This window comes from Notothenia rossii (assembly GCF_949606895.1).
Source record: "Notothenia rossii genome assembly, chromosome: 1".
Classification (NCBI taxonomy): Eukaryota; Metazoa; Chordata; class Actinopteri; order Perciformes; family Nototheniidae; genus Notothenia; species Notothenia rossii.
Window position 1 is genome coordinate 1,168,189 of NC_136912.1, and position 26,329 is coordinate 1,194,517.

At 42.8% G+C, this 26,329-nt stretch overlaps 1 protein-coding gene and 1 long non-coding RNA gene across 2 annotated transcripts in view; one reads left to right on the forward strand and one right to left on the reverse strand.

Moving 5' to 3' along the window:
• Positions 1-26,329, forward strand: part of baiap2l2b (BAR/IMD domain containing adaptor protein 2 like 2b) — a gene marked incomplete at its 5' end in the record, with an annotated part of 37,322 nt that overhangs the window by 7,867 nt on the left and 3,126 nt on the right. The window contains 8 exons of the mRNA XM_079659516.1: positions 1,287-1,358; positions 2,574-2,663; positions 3,039-3,170; positions 5,521-5,625; positions 8,436-8,538; positions 14,283-14,493; positions 15,664-15,729; positions 18,640-18,931. Coding sequence (XP_079515642.1) covers positions 1,287-1,358; positions 2,574-2,663; positions 3,039-3,170; positions 5,521-5,625; positions 8,436-8,538; positions 14,283-14,493; positions 15,664-15,729; positions 18,640-18,931 — 1,071 coding nt within the window. The remainder of the gene's footprint in view (positions 1-1,286; positions 1,359-2,573; positions 2,664-3,038; positions 3,171-5,520; positions 5,626-8,435; positions 8,539-14,282; positions 14,494-15,663; positions 15,730-18,639; positions 18,932-26,329) is intronic.
• On the reverse strand, positions 734-4,865 carry LOC307025021. Its single transcript, XR_013804040.1, has 3 exons — positions 4,108-4,865; positions 3,063-3,152; positions 734-1,337 (listed from the first exon to the last, which is right to left on the reverse strand). It is a non-coding gene; the product is annotated as an uncharacterized lncRNA (long non-coding RNA).

Sequence of the window (26,329 nt, forward strand, 5' to 3'; positions counted from 1 at the left end):
AGAGATAGATAGATAGATAGAGAGATAGATAGATACATAGATGGATAGATAGAGAGATAGATGGATAGATAGAGAGATAGAGAGATAGATGGATGGATAGATAGAGAGATAGATGGATGGATAGATAGAGAGATAGATAGAGAGAGAGAGAGATGGATGGATAGATAGAGAGATAGATAGAGAGATAGATGGATGGATAGATAGAGAGATAGATAGAGAGATAGATGGATGGATAGATAGAGAGATAGATAGAGAGATAGATGGATGGATAGATAGAGAGATAGATAGAGAGATAGATGGATGGATAGATAGAGAGATAGATAGAGAGATAGATGGATGGATAGATAGAGAGATAGATAGAGAGATAGATGGATGGATAGATAGAGAGATAGATAGAGAGAGAGAGAGATGGATGGATAGATAGAGAGATAGATAGAGAGATAGATGGATGGATAGATAGAGAGATAGATAGAGAGATAGATGGATGGATAGATAGAGAGATAGATAGAGAGATAGATGGATGGATAGATAGAGAGATAGATAGAGAGATAGATGGATGGATAGATAGATAGATAGATAGAGAGATAGATAGATAGATAGATGGATAGATAGAGAGATAGATGGATAGATAGAGAGATAGATGGATAGATAGATAGATAGATAGATAGATAGATAGATGGATAGATAGAGAGATAGATGGATGGATAGATAGAGAGATAGATGGATGGATAGATAGATGCATTATTTTGTTACAGAAGAAGCATCAGTGTGTTCAGACATAAAATATAAAATACTTAAAAAGCGGAACAGAGAATGAAAAACTAAGTACAAATAAAATGAAAAATATGATATCAAATATAAACAATATAAAAATGTGTGATATTTAAAATGTTTTAAAAAAGTCAAAAATACTTTGTTAGTTAGTAGCAGGAATATATGCTTACACTACAGGAGCATAGAGATCCATTACAATGACTAGTTACCCGTTACTTTCCGTTGGATGACCTTAATACTCCAAAATGATCCGTTATGTAATGTGTGGATCATCACACGTACACAAGTCAAGCACATGTTGGTGATGAGGTTATTAAATACATTGTGTAGAACATAATCACTTCTGAGTCTTTACAAACTGGTGATCTTTATTGAAAGCTTTAGGAAGATGAGATCCTGCTTGTTTCAAATTCCCAGGGTCATTTTGAACTCTTGACTTCTTAGACTCAGTCCAGGTAAACAATGTTTTATAATAAGGACTTTATCTCAGCGTCTCTGTTCCTCTGCTTCAGTTCCGATGGTTTCAGGTGGAGGTGCTGCAGGCCATGGAGAAGAACGTGAAGCTGGATGAAGAGTACATCAATGTGAGATTAACAAAGGGAAATCACATGTTTTTACACAATGTATACCGCTCTGAGTGTAGGAAACATGGTGGGAAGTAACTAAGTACACTTATAGTATTTCCATGTTCTCCTACTTTGTACTTCTACTCCACTACAGTTCAGAGGTAAATATTGTACTTATACTCCACTCAATTTAGCTTGAGCTCTGCAGAGAGGACGGTATCTCTCAAAGCTTCCTGATGAGGGATATGCTGCTATTAGTTTGAGTCATGAAGCTTTTTCAAAGGTTTGGACCTCTTCAAAACATTTAGATCATTTGTTGAATCTGTAGGTATACAAAAGCAAACGCATGGATACTGTACAGCTGATTACAGAGGTGTAAAGTAACTAAGTACATTTACTCAAGTCAGTACAATTTTGAGGTACTTGTACTTTACTTCAGTATTTCCATTTGATTCTCCTGTAACTCTACCCCACTACAGTTCAGAGGTACATGGTGTACTTCTACTCCTCTACAGTTCAGAGGTACATGGTGTACTTCTACTCACTACAGTTCAGAGGTACATGGTGTACTTCTACTCACTACAGTTCAGAGGTACATGGTGTACTTCTACTCACTACAGTTCAGAGGTACATGGTGTACTTCTACTCTCTACAGTTCAGAGGTACATGTTGTACTTCTACTCACTACAGTTCAGAGGTACATGGTGTACTTCTACTCACTACAGTTCAGAGGTACATGGTGTACTTCTACTCTCTACAGTTCAGAGGTACATGGTGTACTTCTACTCACTACAGTTCAGAGGTACATGGTGTACTTCTACTCACTACAGTTCAGAGGTACATGGTGTACTTCTACTCACTACAGTTCAGAGGTACATGGTGTACTTCTACTCACTACAGTTCAGAGGTACATGGTGTACTTCTACTCACTACAGTTCAGAGGTACATGGTGTACTTCTACTCACTACAGTTCAGAGGTACATGGTGTACTTTTCCTCCTCTACATGTATTTAATACCTTTAGTTACTTCTCAGATGTGGATGAATGATGTGAAATATAATCAAGTGTTAAATCAGACTTTAGTTCCACCTGGAGTAAATCCACCAGCTACCCTGCAGTATACAAAGTCATTCAAACTAGCTGCACCTTTACCAGCTTTGAGAACACTTTCATGATCAATCATTATAAAACATATCATATCTATTATTCTATAAGCTTTTCCTCCTCCTGCAGGGTAGCCGCAGGGTTTACGAGCTGGAGGTGAGGAACCAGGCCGAGAGTCTGGAGAAACAACTGAGGAGAGGAGTGTACAGAGACTCCCTGGTACACACACACACACACACACACACACACACACACACACACACACACACACACACACACACACACACACACACACACACACACACACACACACACACACACACACACACACACACACACACACACACACACACACACACACACACACACACACACACACACACACACACACACACACACACACACACACACACACACACACACACACACACACACACAGTGAACACAATTGTGGATAATTTTACTTTTTTGTACCTTAAACTTTCAACTTTAGAGATGCATTATTTGGGTGTGTGTGTGTGTGTGTGTGTGTGTGTGTGTGTGTGTGTGTGTGTGTGTGTGTGTGTGTGTGTGTGTGTGTGTGTGTGCGCGCAGGAGAATAGTGAGTACATGCTGTACCTGCGTCAGAGTCAGCAGGAGATCCTGAAGGAGGAAGAGAGGAGGTATCGCTTCCTGGCTGAGAAACACTGCGGACTCACACAGTCGCTGCTGTTCCTCATCAACAAGGTGCACACACACACACACACACACACACACACACACACACACACACACACACACACACACACACACACACACACACACACACACACACACACACACACACACACACACACACACACACACACACACACACACACACACACACACACACACACACACACACACACACACACACACACACACACACACACACACACCATGTATTCATCACTTCAGGGGACATTACATTGACTTACATGCCTTTCCTGGAGACTTATCCTAACCTTAACCATAACCAACACATGCCTAACCCTAACCCTTACCCTTAACCTAAAACCGATTGTTGCTTTTAAGTATTTTTTTTTGAAGTCTTGTATTAATGTGTGATCTTCTTTGTTGCTTGTTTTTAATTATGCTCTGTAAGGTGTCCTTGAGAGCTTTGAAAGGCGCCCATAAATAAAATGCATTATTATTATTATTATTATTATAAGTTCTTTTCACAGCGGGTGGATCGTAACCCTTACTTTAAGATCTGTCCAGCATGTCCCTCATATTCATGGTATGTGCACCGCTGCTAAAATGTAACACAATCATTAATACCCTCCACTTTCCAGTATCAAGTGTCGCTTTCCGGGACACACCCCCACACACAGTATTGTGTCTGTTTTGATCTGTGTGTATTTACGGTATTTACATGAACACAGAGCGGATCGAAGCAGATACATATACACCGTTTTTTAGGGAAAACACTGCGGTCCCACAGACAATATTGTAATATATATTTAACAATCAACACCTTAAATGGGTAAAGATGGTCGCTTAACGTAGCCTACTACCGTACAACCTGCCTCAGCGCCCCTAAAAGTCGGCACAAGAGTAGACATGCAGAGCCGGACCCACGCAGTAAAGTTCTACACCGCCTGACAGCAGACATGAAACAATCATTTAAAACAAGACGTACCGCAAACATGCCGCAAGCTCATCCATCGGCTATGACTCCCCCCTCCCCACTGAGCTCGGTTTAATGTGCATAACTTTGGGCAAGGTTCATAGTTTTAAATATTGTAAAGTGTAGAGCCGATGAATGGGAGTCGGAGGCGGCGTGTTGAGTGTGAGACTCCACACTTTATTTTCCATCAGTTTACAGAAAGGTAGGAACAACTTCGTTACAAGCTACTCAAGCTAGAATGATAACACACCACAGGTGCGCTACCTAACAGGTCCGTGGCGCAACACACTCTCTATAACACAGTGAATTATGTCCCGTAATGTTACACCTCAAAAGCAAGCAACTTACGCTCTACAAATACTCACACTATATAAAAACACGCTAAACACAAGTCAATCAATATAAACTCACCTTATGATTTTCATGGCTCTATCCTAGCTAACACCAGTGAATGACAATGTTTACAAATTGACAGCTGTATTTACGTTGCTCGTTGAAACGGCAAACGTGAACTCAGCTTTTTGCAAACAATGCGTCTTGTGATAACCTGTAACTATGACGAACATTTGATGACATTAAATAAGTTTTAATAACTTTTACCTTGTTGGGATGTTCTGGGGACAGAACCAGCTTACTCCTCCGATGCGGGAAGAAAATATGGTGGACCCCTCCCCCCTCTTTGTTTAAAAAAGAAAAGCTTCAACATTTTCAAATAAAGATTTTTTGCAATTTTTCCTGCTTTTCATCTTTTCCATTAAAGTGCCATATTGTTCAAGTTCAATTACGAAACTATTAAAAGTAGGGTTTTGAGTCCGACCATTTTGATTTGTGAATAAAATATTTGTCAATAATAAGAAGCTGAGTAATCGGCTGCGGAGCAAGCTGCTGACGTATGTGCTCAGTGGGCGGAGTTACAGAGACAAACATAACTTTTTTCTTATTTCTTAACATGATTGAGACTTATAGAACGTACACCCCTCGAGATTAACATAGTTCTACATAATTTATTCATGTTTCGATGAGAAACATGAATAAATTATGTCTCATATATTAACTGCTTATTTACAAATTGAACAACCCCACTTTCTCCCTTTTTTCAGTGTGCATCAAATGCACGCTGAAGGCTCTTTGAGCATCTCTCAGTGATCCTGTTATGTTCAATGTGTGTTGATTGTTTCTCATGTGTCTTGATATTTGTCTGTTGATGCTACACATGGAGCTGCTGTGATGCAAGTCACATGTCAGACCTCATCTGACCATTAAAGTATTATCGTATCGTATGGCATAAGGCCCTTTGAGCTGCAAATATATATTTCCTTTTTGCTCATATGAAGTCAACGTCTCAGTGTTTTGTTTATTGTGTTGCTTCCTTTTGCTGAGAGTCTGTTTCTTCCCAGCATGACACCGCTCTCCTCTGTGTTTCAGACCGGAGCTTCTCTGCAGCAGAAGGCTGACGGCTGGAAGGAGAAAGTGAACGAGTCCAAAGGCTCCAGACCTCGAACGCCCACCCATCCCGACCAGGACGCTCAGGTGCAGACGCCTCGCAAGGAGTCAATGCAAATATAACGCTTTACTCACCTTTCTCTCTGTTTCCTCACCTGTTACAAAAATATAAAGTTATATATTAACCTTTGTACTGCTGCGTGTGTGTGTGTCTGTCTGCGTGTGTGTGTGTGTGTGTGTGCAGGGGCGCCGTAAGGGGGTGAAAAGTTAGGACAATTCTAAGGGCCCGTGACTGACAGGGGCCCCAAAAAGTGTAGAACATTAAGAAAAAATGTTTAAGTAACCTTTCATCAATCATCAATAATTAACATTAATATAATATTATATTGATAATACACTCACTAAACTTACGATTCATTTCACTTTTTTTGTTCGAAAAGTTAATTATCCAAAGCCTCTGTACAGCCCCCTCTATTTACATGTAATGGTTTGGTCCTGTCTCCAAACGCTGTGCGGCACCGCTCTTTCTAGCAGAGTGAGAGCATGTGAGGCAGGGATGCGAGTACTTACGTGTGTACGATGTCTCAACGACTAACAAAGTCAGGCTTTCAAAAAAGAAAAGAAAGGAGAGAAAGACAAGAGAGAGTGACAGTATGTCACCCAGTTTTGCTCTGATTTAACACCAGCATCAGGCCTTTTCATTTCCGTTTTGTTGTCCATTTACACTTTAATACCTGCCTATTTTGTAGTTGGTAGATTTAATTAGAAAATCTGCTGCTTATGTTTTTTTTTTGTGATAGCATTTTTATAAATGATAATATTGGTGTTAATGTTCACTTTATTTTAATTTAAGTGGTCATGTATAATTAAGTAATATTTATTTTGATTTATGAATTTTCCATTCAAAAATGTTATTAAAAAGGCATGAACACCATAAAAGATGACTATTGAGGTCTATTGTCAGGAATGTTAGTGTTATATCAAAAAGTGAATTCTACTGCAGAATGTTGCAGTAGAATTTGCAGTCTGCACAGTGTTATATGTTCACAGCTCAGTGTCAGTAAATATTGATCGCTTAGTATTGGACTACAAGATAGATGCAACAAGCCTGTACAGGTAGAGTTATTTAAAGCATAAATGAGTGGGTTGGGTTCTGGAGGTGTGGTTATAGCATTGTGCCTGGTTTGCGTGGCCTTTGCCTGGTGGTGGGGCCCAATGTGATATCTTTTCATGGGGCCCAAAATCCCTGGCGGCGCCCCTGTGTGGGTGGGTGTGTCTGTCTGTCTGTCTGTCTGTCTCTCTGATCCCCATTAGCTTTTGCTCTTGAAAAAAGCTACTCCTCCTGGGGTCCGACACTTAAAACAATACAACAACAATAATAATACTACATTCAAGACATAAGTCCTGACATCATCACCAACATCATCAACAATGTCATCCACTTTCAATATCAATCTCAGCCAAGGATGAGTGCACAAGACACCCACCAGTACAAAGCATGAGATCAAATCAAATTAGGGTTCACAGCTCACGGGTACACGGTCATTAGTAGATGGCAGGGCCGTGGGAAGTAGGGGTGCTGAGGGTGCTGCAGCACCCCCTGGTGGAGGACAGGGGATCTGCACTTCCACAAGATATAATACAAAAAAAAACGAATTTTCAGCCTTGATGTAACAACATTCATAATTAAGTAAAGATAACACCCTTTTCACCCCGGTTACATTTTCCCTTTGCCCTGTACGATGGGTGCTGTAGTGATGAAAGTGAGGGATGTTGGCTTAGCAGGCGCCCGCAACTCACAGCCAAAGTGAGAGAGATAGAGAGAGGGGATACCGCGGGGATACGTTATCTCAGTGAGTCTCAAACGTTTTGATCACAATTTATGTAAACAAATATTTCCAAGGCACACCTTTATAATTATTAGGATAAATAAAAACAGGTTTGAAATCATTCCAATGTATACTAGAGAACAGTAAATAAAAATATCGTTTAAAACTGGAGATTTAAAAATATGCATAAATAAATAAATGTTAACTGGTAAAATAAGATATGAATGAACAACACAAAAAATAAGTTACATTTATTTGTTATTGGCTATGGTAGGTTATTGGAAATGTTCACATACTTATTTGATTAATAAAATGCAAACCAATCTGTTGTACCCTCTAGATCAGTCTCTAGTAATTGGGCGCTCAAAGTGCACCAGATTGAAGCATTTGACTTTAAAATGTAAAAAAAGTCCCCCGGACCCCCCTAGAGGATTTGAAGTCCACCCCTCCAATTAAAACATGTTATAATACTAAATACATTTGAAGCCTTGTTATATAAGCTGTCCACCATGTCAATATGTTTCTCTTTTCATAGTGTATTGGTCTTTTGTAGAGTTTTTTCATTGCCAGCTAAAATCTTGTCTATAGGGCAGCACATTGGTCAGAACCAGCCCTGGTATCATCCCCACAGCACCCCCCATTTGAAACATGTTCCCACGGCTATGGTAGATGGCCCTTCAATCTCTTCTTGAACTCTATGTCAGCGAGGTAGTTTGGCAATGAGTTCCTTTATAGCTCTATAAGACACAGAGTTCAGAAGATGTGTCCTGGGTTTAGGTGCCAGTAGATGGCCTGATGTAGCTTGTCTAGTCTTATGGTCGTACTCGTCTCTTGTGTAAACTATTTGATCATAAAAATATAATGTTTTTTTGCTAAATTGGATTTTTTTTTTTAAAGTGATAACACGAGATTGCAGAAATTTGTCAACCGGAAGCCATGATAGGTTTCTCTGCATAACTCCAATATGAGTGCGCTTCGAACAGTGGAGAGCGAGTCTGGCAGCCTTGTGTTGAGCTATTTGTAATTTCTGTATATGTGTTTTTGCGGCTGATGACCATATGTGTGTAGCTGCGAGGCTCCGTCAGCTCTCTCCTCCAGACTGTATCCAGAGATGAGGACATGTCGTGGGCCCGCAGAGAGCAGCAGGCTCTGGGCAGAGTTCCCTCCAGAGGTGAGACCCTTCATGAGATGAAACCTGTTATATTAACTCTGTAATCCAGGGGTAACTAAGTATATCTATACAAGTACTTCTACTTTACTTAAAGGTCCCCTATTATAATGTTTTATTTATATTATAGGTCTCAGATATATAGAGAGCCTGTCTCTGATTGGCTGAAACACCAAACAGATCATTGCAGCATTACCCATAATCCCCTCTGATTCTGTGCTCATTCTCTGTCTGTTACTTTAGATGTTACAAATAACACAATAGGCGCGTTCACACCAATTACTTTTCCCAGGAATAGTCCCCGGAACTTTTATTTCCTGGAACTATCTAGTAAATCGCGTTCACACCGGAATAAGTCCCCGAGGGAGGATTAGGCAAATTGGGAAAAGGTTCCCAAAACAAAGTTCTAGTTCCAGATCTTTTTGGTCTCAAGAACTATCGGAACTAAAGTGGGAAAAGTACTCCGGTGTGAAAGCGCCTAATGGTGCTCTAGGAGGAGAGTCAGGTGATAAGGGGTTTGTCATCGTTATGACATCAAAATCTGATCAGCTCATTTTCAGACAGGTTTTTATAGAAATGGATCAAAACAAAAAGAGAGAGAATCTTTGTTCCTGAAACTTTCAGAGTCTCTTTCCACAGAGGGGACACATGTTGATGTAGAAGAGACATGAAGAAGAGGGGACACATGTTGATGTAGAAGAGACATGAAGAAGAGGGGACACATGTTGATGTAGAAGAGACATGAAGAAGAGGGGACACATGTTGATGAAGAAGAGACAGGAAGAAGAGGGGACACATGTTGATGTAGAAGAGACATGAAGAAGAGGGGACACATGTTGATGTAGAAGAGACATGAAGAAGAGGGGACACATGTTGATGAAGAAGAGACATGGAGAAGAGGGGACACATGTTGATGTAGATGAGACATGAAGAACAGGGGACACATGCTGATGTAGAAGAGACATGAAGAAGAGGGGACACATGTTGATGTAGAAGAGACATGAAGAAGAGGGGACACATGTTGATGTAGAAGAGACATGAAGAAGAGGGGACACATGTTGATGTAGAAGAGACATGAAGAAGAGGGGACACATGTTGATGAAGAAGAGACATGGAGAAGAGGGGACACATGTTGATGTAGAAGAGACATGAAGAAGAGAGGACACATGTTGATGTAGAAGAGACATGAAGAAGAGGGGACACATGTTGATGTAGAAGAGACATGAAGAAGAGGGGACACATGTTGATGTAGAAGAGACATGAAGAAGAGGGGACACATGCTGATGTAGAAGAGACATGAAGAAGAGGGGACACATGTTGATGTAGAAGAGACATGAAGAAGAGGGGACACATGTTGATGAAGAAGAGACATGAAGAAGAGGGGACACATGTTGATGTAGAAGAGACATGAAGAAGAGAGGACACATGTTGATGTAGAAGAGACATGAAGAAGAGGGGACACATGTTGATGTAGAAGAGACATGAAGAAGAGGGGACACATGTTGATGTAGAAGAGACATGGAGAAGAGGGGACACATGTCGATGTAGAAGAGACATGAAGAAGAGGGGACACATGTTGATGTAGAAGAGACATGAAGAAGAGGGGACACATGTTGATGTAGAAGAGACATGAAGAAGAGGGGACACATGTTGATGTAGGGGAGACATGGAGAAGAGGGGACACATGTTGATGTAGAAGAGACATGGAGAAGAGGGGACACATGTTGATGTAGAAGAGACATGAAGAAGAGGGGACACATGTTGATGTAGGGGAGACATGGAGAAGAGGGGACACATGTTGATGTAGAAGAGACATGAAGAAGAGGGGACACATGTTGATGTAGAAGAGACATGAGGAAGAGGGGACACATGTTGATGTAGAAGAGACATGAAGAAGAGGGGACACATGTTGATGTAGGGGAGACATGGAGAAGAGGGGACACATGTTGATGTAGAAGAGACATGAAGAAGAGGGGACACATGTTGATGTAGAAGAGACATGGAGAAGAGGGGACACATGTTGATGTAGGGGAGACATGGAGAAGAGGGGACACATGTTGATGTAGAAGAGACATGGAGAAGAGGGGACACATGTTGATGTAGAAGAGACATGAAGAAGAGGGGACACATGTTGATGTAGGAGAGACATGAAGAAGAGGGGACACATGTTGATGTAGAAGAGACATGGAGAAGAGGGGACACATGTTGATGTAGAAGAGACATGGAGAAGAGGGGACACATGTTGATGTAGAAGAGACATGAAGAAGAGGGGACACATGTTGATGTAGAAGAGACATAGAGAAGAGGGGACACATGTTGATGTAGAAGAGACATAGAGAAGAGGGGACACATGTTGATGTAGAAGAGACATGAAGAAGAGGGGACACATGTTGATGTAGAAGAGACATGAAGAAGAGGGAACACATGTTGATGTAGAAGAGACATGAAGAAGAGGGGACACATGTTGATGTAGAAGAGACATGGAGAAGAGGGGACACATGTTGATGTAGAAGAGACATGAAGAAGAGGGGACACATGTTGATGTAGAAGAGACATGGAGAAGAGGGGACACATGTTGATGTAGAAGAGACATGGAGAAGAGGGGACAAATGTTGATGTAGAAGAGACATGAAGAAGAGGGGACACATGTTGATGTAGAAGAGACATGAAGAAGAGGCGACACATGTTGATGTAGAAGAGACATGCAGAAGAGGGGACACATGTTGATGTAGAAGAGACACGAAGAAGAGAGGACACATGTTGATGTAGAAGAGACATGAAGAAGAGGGGACACATGTTGATGTGGAAGAGACATGAAGAAGAGGGGACACATGTTGATGTAGAAGAGACATGAAGAAGAGAGGACACATGTTGATGTAGAAAAGACATGAAGAAGAGGGGACACATGTTGATGTAGAAGAGACATGAAGAAGAGGGGACACATGTTGATGTAGAAGAGACATGAAGAAGAGAGGACACATGTTGATGTAGAAGAGACATGAAGAAGAGGGGACACATGTTGATGTAGAAGAGACATGAAGAAGATGGGACACATGTTGATGTGGAAGAGACATGAAGAAGAGAGGACACATGTTGATGTAGAAGAGACATGAAGAAGAGGGGACACATGTTGATGTAGAAGAGACATGAAGAAGAGGGGACACATGTTGATATAGAAGAGACATGAAGAAGAGGGGACACATGTTGATGTAGAAGAGACATGAAGAAGAGGGGACACATGTTGATGTAGAAGAGACATGAAGAAGAGAGGACACATGTTGATGTAGAAGAGACATGAAGAAGAGGGGACACATGTTGATGTAGAAGAGACATGAAGAAGAGAGGACACATGTTGATGTAGAAGAGACATGAAGAAGAGGGGACACATGTTGATGTAGAAGAGACATGAAGAAGAGGGGACACATGTTGATGTAGAAGAGACATGAAGAAGAGGGGACACATGTTGATGTAGAAGAGACATGAAGAAGAGAGGACACATGTTGATGTAGAAGAGACATGAAGAAGAGGGGACACATGTTGATGTAGAAGAGACATGAAGAAGAGGGGACACATGTTGATGTAGAAGAGACATGAAGAAGAGGGGACACATGTTGATGTAGAAGAGACATGAAGAAGAGGGGACACATGTTGATGTAGAAGAGACATGAAGAAGAGAGGACACATGTTGATGTAGAAGAGACATGGAGAAGAGGGGACACATGTTGATGTAGAAGAGACATGAGGAAGAGGGGACACATGTTGATGTAGAAGAGACATGAAGAAGAGGGGACACATGTTGATGTAGAAGAGACATGAAGAAGAGGGGACACAAGTTGATGTAGAAGAGACATGAGGAAGAGGGGACACATGTTGATGTAGAAGAGACATGAAGAAGAGGGGACACATGTTGATGTAGAAGAGACATGAAGAAAAGGGGACACATGTTGATGTAGAAGAGACATGGAGAAGAGGGGACACATGTTGATGTAGAAGAGACATGAAGAAGAGAGGACACATGTTGATGTAGAAGAGACATGAAGAAGAGGGGACACATGTTGATGTAGAAGAGACATGAAGAAGAGGGGACACATGTTGATGTAGAAGAGACATGAAGAAGAGGGGACACATGTTGATGTAGAAGAGACATGAAGAAGAGGGGACACATGTTGATGTAGAAGAGACATGAAGAAGAGAGGACACATGTTGATGTAGAAGAGACATGAAGAAGAGGGGACACATGTTGATGTAGAAGAGACATGAAGAAGAGGGGACACATGTTGATGTAGAAGAGACATGAAGAAGAGGGGACACATGTTGATGTAGAAGAGACATGAAGAAGAGGGGACACATGTTGATGTAGAAGAGACAAGAAGAAGAGGGGACACATGTTGATGTAGAAGAGACATGAAGAAGAGGGGACACATGTTGATGTAGGGGAGACATGGAGAAGAGGGGACACATGTTGATGTAGAAGAGACATGGAGAAGAGGGGACACATGTTGATGTAGAAGAGACATGGAGAAGAGGGGACACATTATGATGTAGGGGAGACATGGAGAAGAGGGGACACATGTTGATGTAGGGGAGACATGGAGAAGAGGGGACACATGTTGATGTAGAAGAGACATGAAGAAGAGGGGACACATGTTGATGTAGAAGAGACATGAAGAAGAGGGGACACATGTTGATGTAGAAGAGACATGGAGAAGAGGGGACACATTATGATGTAGAAGAGACATGAAGAAGAGGGGACACATGTTGATGTAGGGGAGACATGGAGAAGAGAGGACACATGTTGATGTAGAAGAGACATGGAGAAGAGAGGACACATGTTGATGTAGAAGAGACATGAAGAAGAGGGGACACATGTTGATGTAGAAGAGACATGGAGAAGAGGGGACACATTATGATGTAGAAGAGACATGAAGAAGAGGGGACACATGTTGATGTAGAAGAGACATGAAGAAGAGGGGACACATGTTGATGTAGAAGAGACATGAGGAAGAGGGGACACATGTTGATGTAGAAGAGACATGAAGAAGAGGGGACACATGTTGATGTAGAAGAGACATGGAGAAGAGGGGACACATTATGATGTAGAAGAGACATGAAGAAGAGGGGACACATGTTGATGTAGGGGAGACATGGAGAAGAGAGGACACATGTTGATGTAGAAGAGACATGAAGAAGAGGGGACACATGTTGATGTAGAAGAGACATGGAGAAGAGGGGACACATTATGATGTAGAAGAGACATGAAGAAGAGGGGACACATGTTGATGTAGAAGAGACATGAAGAAGAGGGGACACATGTTGATGTAGGGGAGACATGGAGAAGAGGGGACACATGTTGATGTAGAAGAGACATGGAGAAGAGGGGAGACATGTTGATGTAGAAGAGACATGGAGAAGAGGGGACACATGTTGATGTAGAAGAGACATGGAGAAGAGGGGACACATGTTGATGTAGAAGAGACATGGAGAAGAGGGGACACATGGTGATGAGACATTAAAAAGTGGATTTTGCATAATAGGTGACCTTTAAAGAGTCAGATTGTAATGAGGCTGAATATAATCGTTATTATTCATCATGGGTTTTATAAAGTGTTTTGACCCCCATGTGAGAATCACAAGCGACCCAGCTGTTTGTTTACTTAAAAACAAGACAATGCATCAATAATAACAACAAATATATAAACATCCTCCTCCTCTCCCACTTGCTCCTCCCCCCCCCCCCCCCACCCCAGCACCCTCCCCCCTCCCTTGTAGCCGCTCTCGCTCCAGCTCAGTGGGGGAGTCTCTGGGTCTGGGAGGGGGGGGCAGAGCCATGAGGGCGCTGGTGTCTCACCCCTCCTCCTCAAACCCTAAGCTCCTTCCCTTCTGCAGGGGGGAGACCATCACTGTGTTAGTGCTGGAGCAAAGAAACGGCTGGCTGTACGGGCGCTCTGACAACCTGAGGTGAGAGAGAGAGGGTGTGTGTGTGAGAGAGGGTGTGTGTGTGTGTGTGTGTGTGTGTGTGTGTGTGTGTGTGTGTGTGTGTGTGTGTGTGTGTGTGTGTGTGTGTGTGTGTGTGTGTGTGTGTGTGTGTGTGTGTGTGTGTGTGTGTGTGTGTGTGTGTGTGTGTGTGTGTGTGTGTGTGTGTGTGTGTGTGTGTCCTGTTTCCTCAGCTGTCACTATGTATCCTCGCCTGTTTCCTCACCTGTCTCTCTGTTTCCTCACCTGTCTCCCTGTTTCCTAACCTGTCTCTGTTTCCTCACCTGTTTCCTCACCTGGTTCCTCACCTGTTTATATGGTTCCTCACCTGTCTCTGTTTCCTCACCTGTTTCCTCACCTGGTTCCTCACCTGGTTCCTCACCTGTTTATATGGTTCCTCACCTGTCTCTGTTTCCTCACCTGTTTCCTCACCTGGTTACTCACCTGATTCCTCACCTGGTTCCTCACCTGGTTCCTCATCTGGTTACTCACCTGGTTCCTCACCTGTTTCCTCACCTGTTTCCTCACCTGGTTACTCACCTGATTCCTCACCTGGTTCCTCACCTGGTTCCTCATCTGGTTACTCACCTGGTTCCTCACCTGTTTCCTCACCTGGTTCCTCACCTGTTTCCTCACCTGGTTACTCACCTGATTCCTCACCTGGTTCCTCACCTGGTTCCTCACCTGGTTCCTCACCTGGTTCCTCACCTGTCTCTTTGGTTCCTCACCTGGTTCCTCACCTGGTTCCTCACCTGGTTCCTCACCTGGTTATTCACCTGGTTCCTCACTTGTTTCTCTGGTTCCTCACCTGTTTCCTCACCTGGTTCCTCACCTGTTTCCTCACCTGTCTCTGTTTCCTCACCTGTTTCCTCACCTGTTTCCTCACCTGGTTCCTCACCTGTTTCCTCACCTGTCTCTGTTTCCTCACCTGTTTCCTCACCTGGTTCCTCACGTGGTTCCTCACCTGTCTCTCTGGTTCCTCACCTGTCTCTCTGGTTCCTCACCTGTCACTCTGTCTCCTCACCTGTCTCTTTGGTTCCTTACCTGTCTCTCTGGTTCCTCACCTGTTTCTCTGGTTCCTTACCTGTCTCTCTGGTTCCTCACCTGTTTCCTCACCTATTTATCTGGTTTCTCACCTGTGTCCTCTGTCCTCAGGCAGGGCTGGTTTCCTGCGGCCTACGTTGTTCCTGTGGAGGATTTCTCCAACACTTTAGCAACCAGGTAGGAAATAATGTCAGAGCATTTGGGATATGAACATAGATGGGGTCATTATTCTATATATTAAAGTAATATATTACACATTGCTTTAAAAAAAAAAGTAATATATTACTTTACTTCGTTACTCTCATAAAGTTACTCGTCACTTTACTTGTTTCTTTACATTACTTTTGCATTACTCAGCAACAGGCTATAGCCAAAACTTAAAACTTAGGCCTACATGTGCACACTCATAACAATTACTATTGCAACGAGAGAATGCAATTCCTGAAGAAATTGCTAGTGGGAATGCTTTATGCTGAAAAGCTGACTCTAAACTGCGATGCTGAAATGTAATGTCTAAGAAGAAAGTGAATAATTTAGAATGAAATGATACATGAACACTGGGGGCTTGAATGTGTGATGAGAGAAGAAAAGAAAGTAAAAAGGCTTGGGAAAGCAGCAGAATATTTGAACTGCAAACTTTTGAACTAACTTGATGGTGAATGATCTGTCGCCATGCCAACAGCATTTGATGACATCCCATAATGTGCTTAGATGCGTTGATGGCTGCATCGTTACCAAACCTGTGAAGTGTTGGGCCATTTGGAGCATTTTCACTGAAGTTATGAGAAAACCGTGTTTCATGGCGAGTATTGTGTTGCCATGGCAACGGCATTTGAAGAAATCTCAAAACTGTCCCGTAGATGTCTTCACGGCTGGACTGTTAGCACACATGTGAAGTTTGAGCACTTTTGAAAATGTTCATAGGAGTTAATAGCGACATCGTGTTTTATGGCGTTTTAACAGCCTATGGTGAGATCTCAGATTTGGCGTAAAGCTGTTGAGACATGGACCGGTGATATACAAGCGAAGTTTGGGGGGCGATCGGGCCGTGTCCATTGGAGTTACAGCGACATCGTGTTTTATGGCGAGGGAAACGGCATATGATGAAACCCGATAATTGACGTAGAGCTGTTGAGGGCAGGACCATTAACCATTATCTGAAGTCTGGTCTGGTAAAGAGGTTTCTGAGTGAAAGTATGAAGGGGCAGTTAGCAGTTGAAGTTGCATGAAGATTGTTGAAGTCTGAAGAATGATAAAAGTAATAGCCATTGATTCCCGACCGAAAGCAACTCAGTTACTTTACTGATTACTTACACCAAAAAGTAACGTGTTACTGTGAACAGTAACGCATTAGTTACTTAAAAAAAGGGCTCCCATTAATGCCCTTATAGCCTTCATTTCAGTACTGTTACTGCATTGGAGAATAATACAATCTGTTGATCAAGAAATAGCAATAGTAGAAATTGCCTGCATGTGTTCTACAACATACCGTGCAATGGCTTTATCAGCTTTTCCCTGGCTAGCAGTCCCTCGGTTGAAATCCAGCCGCTGTTGCTGAGGTGGAGGTGGAGTGGCGTCGGATGAGTCTGGGTCTGTGGTCTGTGGTCTTAGCTACTAGCTTCGTCCCAGCATGTTGTTTCTGTTAACGTTTGGATGTTTGAACGGAGTTTCTGCGATGTTCAATGTGGGAGAAGAAGCAACGCAAAATAACCCGGCGGAATAATAAAGAATTTTGTGCGTAGCATAACAGAGAGTGGGAAGCATTCCCACTAAATAAGGAAGACATAACACAAGTTAATAACGGTGAACATTCTAGTTTTTGCTGTTTGTTTGGAGTCTGCACTCACTCAACATCATCCCTCTGGGTTCGGGGGTCTTTAGCTACTAGCTTGGTGTTAGCATGTTGCCTCTGCAGGTGCTTGGAGAGGTTTGATGTTGTTGTGTTTGCAGCAGTGCACCTTACCGTCACATTCATGTCCTTTCTTCTGACACATTTAAAATAATGGACATACCTCTAGCTGTTGATGTCTCTGTCTCTGCACTGCAGCTCAACCCCTGTGACGGCTGCATGTGGACAAGTCGCGCAAATGTTACGAAAATATAAATCTGCGGTGGAAGTCCCTCGAGTGACTTGAAATATTTAAAATGTTAAAAGTTAGACCAATCTTATCTACCCCTGGAACTAGCTAAACTAGTTATACATGTTTATTATTTACTGTCGTGTCGGGTCACTCGTTCACTGGATCAGCGAGCTGCATGAGACACAGACGGGCTGTCAGGAGAGGGACAGGAACAGAGAAACCCACCGTGTTATTATCCAGAGTTACTGTAAACTTCTGAATAATGTAGTAACCACTAGTTGAGTCCGTCAAAGGGTGTGTACTTGGTAACGCGTTACACCCAACTCTGGATATGAAACACTTTTCCTCTGATTTGCTCAAAATTTAAGTCATTCTCATAGTTTTTTACTCATTTTCTAAATATTATTATTTTCAGGCGTCTTTACATTTATATTTCTCATATCTTCTGTCTTTCTTTTGTCTTATTAATTGTCTGTGAGCCCCAGTTTGAGTGTATGGCACTTTAGGTTACATTTGTAAAGTGTGCTTTATTATATTGTTACTTTAGAGAAATCCTCCTAGATTATAATAGTTTTAAATGATTAATGAAACTTCGCTAGTCTCGACTTTTTAATAACATTTGAATTACTTTCCGGGGTTTGTTTGCTTGTTTACTTTCAGGTTCCCAGAATGGATTCGTTTTTGTATATTTATTTTTGGAAAAGGTGTATTGTTGTATAAGAAGGAATATATACATAAAGCATGCATTTTAATTTTACTTTATTTTGATTTCCTTGTTTTGAACAAGACACTGAATTCCTCACATTTGTACGAGCACTTTTTTCATTTACAGCTAGATATCAAAAACTCAGATCTGATTGAAAATATTAGACTAAAATGACAGAAAATGTAATTTATTTGGTTAATTAGGAAATACTATAAAGTCTTTAAGTAATACACATGTTCTCTTATCTGTCAATCTGTTATAAATCACTAAAATATCTCCCCCCCCCCCCCCCCCCCTCAGTGGTGTTTCTCTGCGGAGCCACAGCATGAACAACCTGCTGGACCCGACTGACAGCTACACCGACCAATCAGAGAGCAGCTTTGGAGATGTCCCGCCCCCGGCCACGCCCAATCGCAGAGCCTCCTCCTGCTCCTCCCCCCTCCCTGAGAGAAAGGGGGAGGCGGCTTCAGAGACCAAACCCCCCCCTCACCCCCCTCCTCCTCTCTCGTCCAATCAGAGGAGGAGCTCCACAGAGTTCAGACCCATCTCCCCCCTCCCTGAGAGAAAGGGGGAGGCGGCCTCTGATCTGAGGGTAACTTTCTTTCTTCTTTTTTAAAATGTACTCTAAAGGTCACCTATATCATACATGTGTCCCCTCTTCTCCATGTCTCTTCTACATCAACATGTCCTCTTCTTCATGTCTCTTCTTCATCAACATGTGTCCCCTCTTCTTCATGTCTCTTCTACATCAACATGTGTCCCCTCTTCTTCACGTCTCTTCTACATCAACATGTGTCCCCTCTTCTTCATGTCTCTTCTACATCAACATGTGTCCCCTCTTCTTCACGTCTCTTCTACATCAACATGTGTCCCCTCTTCTTCATGTCTCTTCTACATCAACATGTGTCCCCTCTTCTCCATGTCTCTTCTACATCAACATGTGTCCCCTCTTCTTCATGTCTCTTCTTCATCAACATGTGTCCCCTCTTCTTCATGTCTCTTCTACATCAACATGTGTCCCCTCTTCTCCATGTCTCTTCTACATCAACATGTGTCCCCTCTTCTTAATGTCTCTTCTACATCAACATGTGTCCCCTCTTCTCCATGTCTCTTCTACATCAACATGTGTCCTCTCTTCTTAATGTCTCTTCTACATCAACATGTGTCCCCTCTTCTCCATGTCTCTTCTACATCAACATGTGTCCCCTTTTCTTCATGTCTCTTCTACATCAACATGTGTCCCCTCTTCTTCATGCCTCTTCTACATCAACATGTGTCCCCTCTTCTTCATGTCTCTTCTACATCAACATGTGTCCCCTCTTCTTCATGTCTCTTCTACATCAACATGTGTCCCCTCTTCTTCATGTCTCTTCTACATCAACATGTGTCCCCTCTTCTTCATGTCTCTTCTACATCAACATGTGTCCCCTCTTCTTCATGTCTCTTCTACATCAACATGTGTCCCCTCTTCTTCATGTCTCTTCTACATCAACATGTGTCCCCTCTTCTTCATGCCTCTTCTACATCAACATGTGTCCCCTCTTCTTAATGTCTCTCCTACATCAACATGTGTCCCCTCTTCTCCATGTCTCTTCTACATCAACATGTGTCCCCTCTTCTTCATGTATCTTCTTCATCAACATGTGTCCCCTCTTCCTCATGTCTCTTCTACATCAACATGTGTCCCCTCTTCCTCATGTCTCTTCTACATCAACATGTGTCCCCTCTTCTCCATGTCTCTTCTACATCAACATGTGTCCCCTCTTCCTCATGTCTCTTCTACATCAACATGTGTCCTCTCTTCTCCATATCTCTTCTACATCAACATGTGTCCCCTCTTCTTCACGTCTCTTCTACATCAACATGTGTCCCCTCTTCTTCATGTCTCTTCTACATCAACATGTGTCCCCTCTTCTTCATGTCTCTTCTACATCAACATGTGTCCCCTCTTCTTCATGTCTCTTCTACATCAACATGTGTCCCCTCTTCTTCATGCCTCTTCTACATCAACATGTGTCCCCTCTTCTTCATGTCTCTTCTACATCAACATGTGTCCCCTCTTCTTCATGTCTCTTCTACATCAACATGTGTCCCCTCTTCTTCATGTCTCTTCTACATCAACATGTGTCCCCTCTTCTTCATGTCTCTTCTACATCAACATGTGTCCCCTCTTCTTCATGTCTCTTCTACATCAACATGTGTCCCCTCTTCTTCATGCCTCTTCTACATCAACATGTGTCCCCTCTTCTCCATGTCTCCTCTACATCAACATGTGTCCCCTCTTCTTCATGTCTCCTCTACATCAACATGTGTCCCCTCTTCTTCATGTCTCCTCTACATCAACATGTGTCCCCTCTTCTTAATGTCTCTCCTACATCAACATGTGTCCCCTCTTCTTCATGTCTCTTCTACATCAACATGTGTCCCCTCTTCTTCATGTCTGTTCTACATCAACATGTGTCCCCTCTTCTTCACGTCTCTTCTACATCAACATGTGTCCCCTCTTCTTCATGTCTCTTCTACATCAACATGTGTCCCCTCTTCTTCATGTCTCTTCTACATCAACATGTGTCCCCTCTTCTTCATGTCTCTTCCACATCAACATGTGTCCCCTCTTCTTCATGTCTCTTCTACATCAACACGTGTCCTCTCTTCTTCATGTCTCTTCTACATCAACATGTGTCCCCTCTTCTTCATGTCTCTTCTACATCAACATGTGTCCCCTCTTCTTCATGTCTCTTCTACATCAACATGTGTCCCCTCTTCCTCATGTCTCTTCTACATCAACATGTGTCCCCTCTTCCTCATGTCTCTTCTACATCAACATGTGTCCCCTCTTCTCCATGTCTCTTCTACATCAACATGTGTCCCCTCTTCCTCATGTCTCTTCTACATCAACATGTGTCCCCTCTTCTTCATGTATCTTCTTCATCAACATGTGTCCCCTCTTCCTCATGTCTCTTCTACATCAACATGTGTCCCCTCTTCCTCATGTCTCTTCTACATCAACATGTGTCCCCTCTTCTCCATGTCTCTTCTACATCAACATGTGTCCCCTCTTCCTCATGTCTCTTCTACATCAACATGTGTCCTCTCTTCTCCATATCTCTTCTACATCAACATGTGTCCCCTCTTCTTCACGTCTCTTCTACATCAACATGTGTCCCCTCTTCTTCATGTCTCTTCTACATCAACATGTGTCCCCTCTTCTTCATGTCTCTTCTACATCAACATGTGTCCCCTCTTCTTCATGTCTCTTCTACATCAACATGTGTCCCCTCTTCTTCATGCCTCTTCTACATCAACATGTGTCCCCTCTTCTTCATGTCTCTTCTACATCAACATGTGTCCCCTCTTCTTCATGTCTCTTCTACATCAACATGTGTCCCCTCTTCTTCATGTCTCTTCTACATCAACATGTGTCCCCTCTTCTTCATGTCTCTTCTACATCAACATGTGTCCCCTCTTCTTCATGTCTCTTCTACATCAACATGTGTCCCCTCTTCTTCATGCCTCTTCTACATCAACATGTGTCCCCTCTTCTCCATGTCTCCTCTACATCAACATGTGTCCCCTCTTCTTCATGTCTCCTCTACATCAACATGTGTCCCCTCTTCTTCATGTCTCCTCTACATCAACATGTGTCCCCTCTTCTTAATGTCTCTCCTACATCAACATGTGTCCCCTCTTCTTCATGTCTCTTCTACATCAACATGTGTCCCCTCTTCTTCATGTCTGTTCTACATCAACATGTGTCCCCTCTTCTTCACGTCTCTTCTACATCAACATGTGTCCCCTCTTCTTCATGTCTCTTCTACATCAACATGTGTCCCCTCTTCTTCATGTCTCTTCTACATCAACATGTGTCCCCTCTTCTTCATGTCTCTTCCACATCAACATGTGTCCCCTCTTCTTCATGTCTCTTCTACATCAACACGTGTCCTCTCTTCTTCATGTCTCTTCTACATCAACATGTGTCCCCTCTTCTTCATGTCTCTTCTACATCAACATGTGTCCCCTCTTCTTCATGTCTCTTCTACATCAACATGTGTCCCCTCTTCCTCATGTCTCTTCTACATCAACATGTGTCCCCTCTTCCTCATGTCTCTTCTACATCAACATGTGTCCCCTCTTCTCCATGTCTCTTCTACATCAACATGTGTCCCCTCTTCCTCATGTCTCTTCTACATCAACATGTGTCCCCTCTTCTTCATGTCTCTTCTACATCAACATGTGTCCTCTCTTCTCCATGTCTCTTCTACATCAACATGTGTCCCCTCTTCTTCATGTCTCTTCTACATCAACATGTGTCCCCTCTTCTTCATGTCTCTTCTACATCAACATGTGTCCCCTCTTCTCCATGTCTCTTCTACATCAACATGTGTCCCCTCTTCTTCATGTCTCTTCTTCATCAACATGTGTCCCCTCTTCTTCATGTCTCTTCTACATCAACATGTGTCCCCTCTTCTTCATGTCTCTTCCACATCAACATGTGTCCCCTCTTCTTCATGTCTCTTCTACATCAACATGTGTCCCCTCTTCTTCATGTCTCTTCTACATCAACATGTGTCCCCTCTTCTTCATGTCTCTTCCACATCAACATGTGTCCCCTCTTCTTCATGTCTCTTCTACATCAACATGTGTCCCCTCTTCTTCACGTCTCTTCTACATCAACATGTGTCCCCTCTTCTTCATGTCTGTTCTACATCAACATGTGTCCCCTCTTCTTCATGTCTCTTCTACATCAACATGTGTCCCCTCTTCTTCATGTCTCTTCTACATCAACATGTGTCCCCTCTTCTTCATGTCTGTTCTACATCAACATGTGTCCCCTCTTCTTCATGTCTCTTCTACATCAACATGTGTCCCCTCTTCTTCATGTCTCTTCTACATCAACATGTGTCCCCTCTTCTTCATGCCTCTCCTACATCAACATGTGTCCCCTCTTCTCCATGTCTCTTCTACATCAACTGGTGTCCCCTCTTCTCCATGCCTCTTCTACATCAACATGTGTCCCCTCTTCTTCATGTCTCTTCTACATCAACATGTGTCCCCTCTTCTTCATGTATCTTCTTCATCAACATGTGTCCCCTCTCCTTCATGTCTCTTCTACATCAACATGTGTCCCCTCTTCTTCATGTCTCTTCTACATCAACATGTGTCCCCTCTTCCTCATGTCTCTTCTACATCAACATGTGTCCCCTCTTCCTCATGTCTCTTCTACATCAACATGTGTCCCCTCTTCTTCATGTCTCTTCTACATCAACATGTGTCCCCTCTTCTTCATGTCTCTTCTACATCAACATGTGTCCCCTCTTCTCCATGTCTCTTCTACATCAACATGTGTCCCCTCTTCTTCATGTCTCTTCTTCATCAACATGTGTCCTCTCTTCTTCATGTCTCTTCTACATCAACATGTGTCCCCTCTTCTTCATGTCTCTTCTACATCAACATGTGTCCCCTCTTCTCCATGTCTCTTCTACATCAACATGTGTCCCCTCTTCTTCATGTCTCTTCTACATCAACATGTGTCCCCTCTTCTTCATGTCTCTTCTACATCAACATGTGTCCCCTCTTCTCCATGTCTCTTCTACATCAACATGTGTCCCCTCTTCTTCATGTCTCTTCTTCATCAACATGTGTCCCCTCTTCTTCATGTCTCTTCTACATCAACATGTGTCCCCTCTTCTTCATGTCTCTTCTACATCAACATGTGTCCCCTCTTCTTCATGTCTCTTCTACATCAACATGTGTCCCCTCTTCTTCATGTCTCTTCCACATCAACATGTGTCCCCTCTTCTTCATGTCTGTTCTACATCAACATGTGTCCCCTCTTCTTCATGTCTCTTCTACATCAACATGTGTCCCCTCTTCTTCATGTCTCTTCTACATCAACATGTGTCCCCTCTTCTTCATGCCTCTTCTACATCAACATGGGTCCCCTCTTCTTAATGTCTCTCCTACATCAACATGTGTCCCCTCTTCTCCATGTCTCTTCTACATCAACTGGTGTCCCCTCTTCTCCATGCCTCTTCTACATCAACATGTGTCCCCTCTTCTTCATGTCTCTTCTACATCAACATGTGTCCCCTCTTCTTCATGTATCTTCTTCATCAACATGTGTCCCCTCTCCTTCATGTCTCTTCTACATCAACATGTGTCCCCTCTTCTTCATGTCTCTTCTACATCAACATGTGTCCCCTCTTCCTCATGTCTCTTCTACATCAACATGTGTCCCCTCTTCCTCATGTCTCTTCTACATCAACATGTGTCCCCTCTTCTTCATGTCTCTTCTACATCAACATGTGTCCCCTCTTCTTCATGTCTCTTCTACATCAACATGTGTCCCCTCTTCTCCATGTCTCTTCTACATCAACATGTGTCCCCTCTTCTTCATGTCTCTTCTTCATCAACATGTGTCCCCTCTTCTTCATGTCTCTTCTACATCAACATGTGTCCCCTCTTCTTCACGTCTCTTCTACATCAACATGTGTCCCCTCTTCTTCATGTCTCTTCTACATCAACATGTGTCCCCTCTTCTTCATGTCTGTTCTACATCAACATGTGTCCCCTCTTCTTCACGTCTCTTCTACATCAACATGTGTCCCCTCTTCTTCATGTCTCTTCTACATCAACATGTGTCCCCTCTTCTTCATGTCTCTTCTACATCAACATGTGTCCCCTCTTCTTCATGTCTCTTCTACATCAACATGTGTCCCCTCTTCTTCATGTCTCTCCTACATCAACATGTGTCCCCTCTTCTCCATGTCTCTTCTACATCAACTGGTGTCCCCTCTTCTCCATGCCTCTTCTACATCAACATGTGTCCCCTCTTCTTCATGTCTCTTCTACATCAACATGTGTCCCCTCTTCTTCATGTCTCTTCTACATCAACATGTGTCCCCTCTTCTTCATGTCTCTTCTACATCAACATGTGTCCCCTCTTTTTCATGCCTCTTCTACATCAACATGTGTCCCCTCTTCTTAATGTCTCTCCTACATCAACATGTGTCCCCTCTTCTTCATGTCTCTTCTACATCAACATGTGTCCCCTCTTCTTCATGTCTCTTCTACATCAACATGTGTCCCCTCTTTTTCATGCCTCTTCTACATCAACATGTGTCCCCTCTTCTTAATGTCTCTCCTACATCAACATGTGTCCCCTCTTCGTCATGTCTCTTCTACATCAACATGTGTCCCCTCTTCTTCATGTCTGTTCTACATCAACATGTGTCCCCTCTTCTTCATGTCTCTTCTACATCAACATGTGTCCCCTCTGAGATTCTCTCTCTTTTTGATCCATTTCTATAAAAACCTGTCTGAAAATGAGCTGATCAGATGTTGGCCACTTTATGATGTAATAACGATGTTTTGTCTTGAGTAACCATTAGCCAATCAGCAACCAAGGTAACCCCCCCTCCCTTATCACCTGAATCTCTTCTAGAGCTCCATTGAGTTCTTTGTAACCAACATTTGGACATTTGGTTACAAAGAGAGAGTGGGGAGGGGCTCCTTATTTTCATCTAAAGTAACAGAAGAGGTTTCTCAATACTCTAATTTCCCCTCCTCGACTCCTATCCTCGAGACTTAGTCCCGCCCACAGGAGATGCGAGTGGAGGAGCCGAGGAGGGGAACCGAGGAGAGAGGAGAGGAAGCAGCAGGCGGTTAGAGAAATGAGAACTCCTCTCCTCTGAGCGGTCATTTTAAAGAGACGTCCATTAATGATGACAGGAGGCACAGCAGCCCTCTGTCTGACGGACAGATGTGTTCATGACCACTTAGATATTTACTTTGATTCATTCACAGTGCGGTGTAATGAGACAATAACAGACTACAGATGCGGCCATATACACACACATATATACAATTTCAGAATCAAACAAGTATGAGAGCACTTTCATAATAACGTAACACAATCAGAGACTGGATATATCCCCCCCCCCCCCCCCTTCTCTCTCTGGTCGCTGAAATGGGAAATTGAAATTACGGG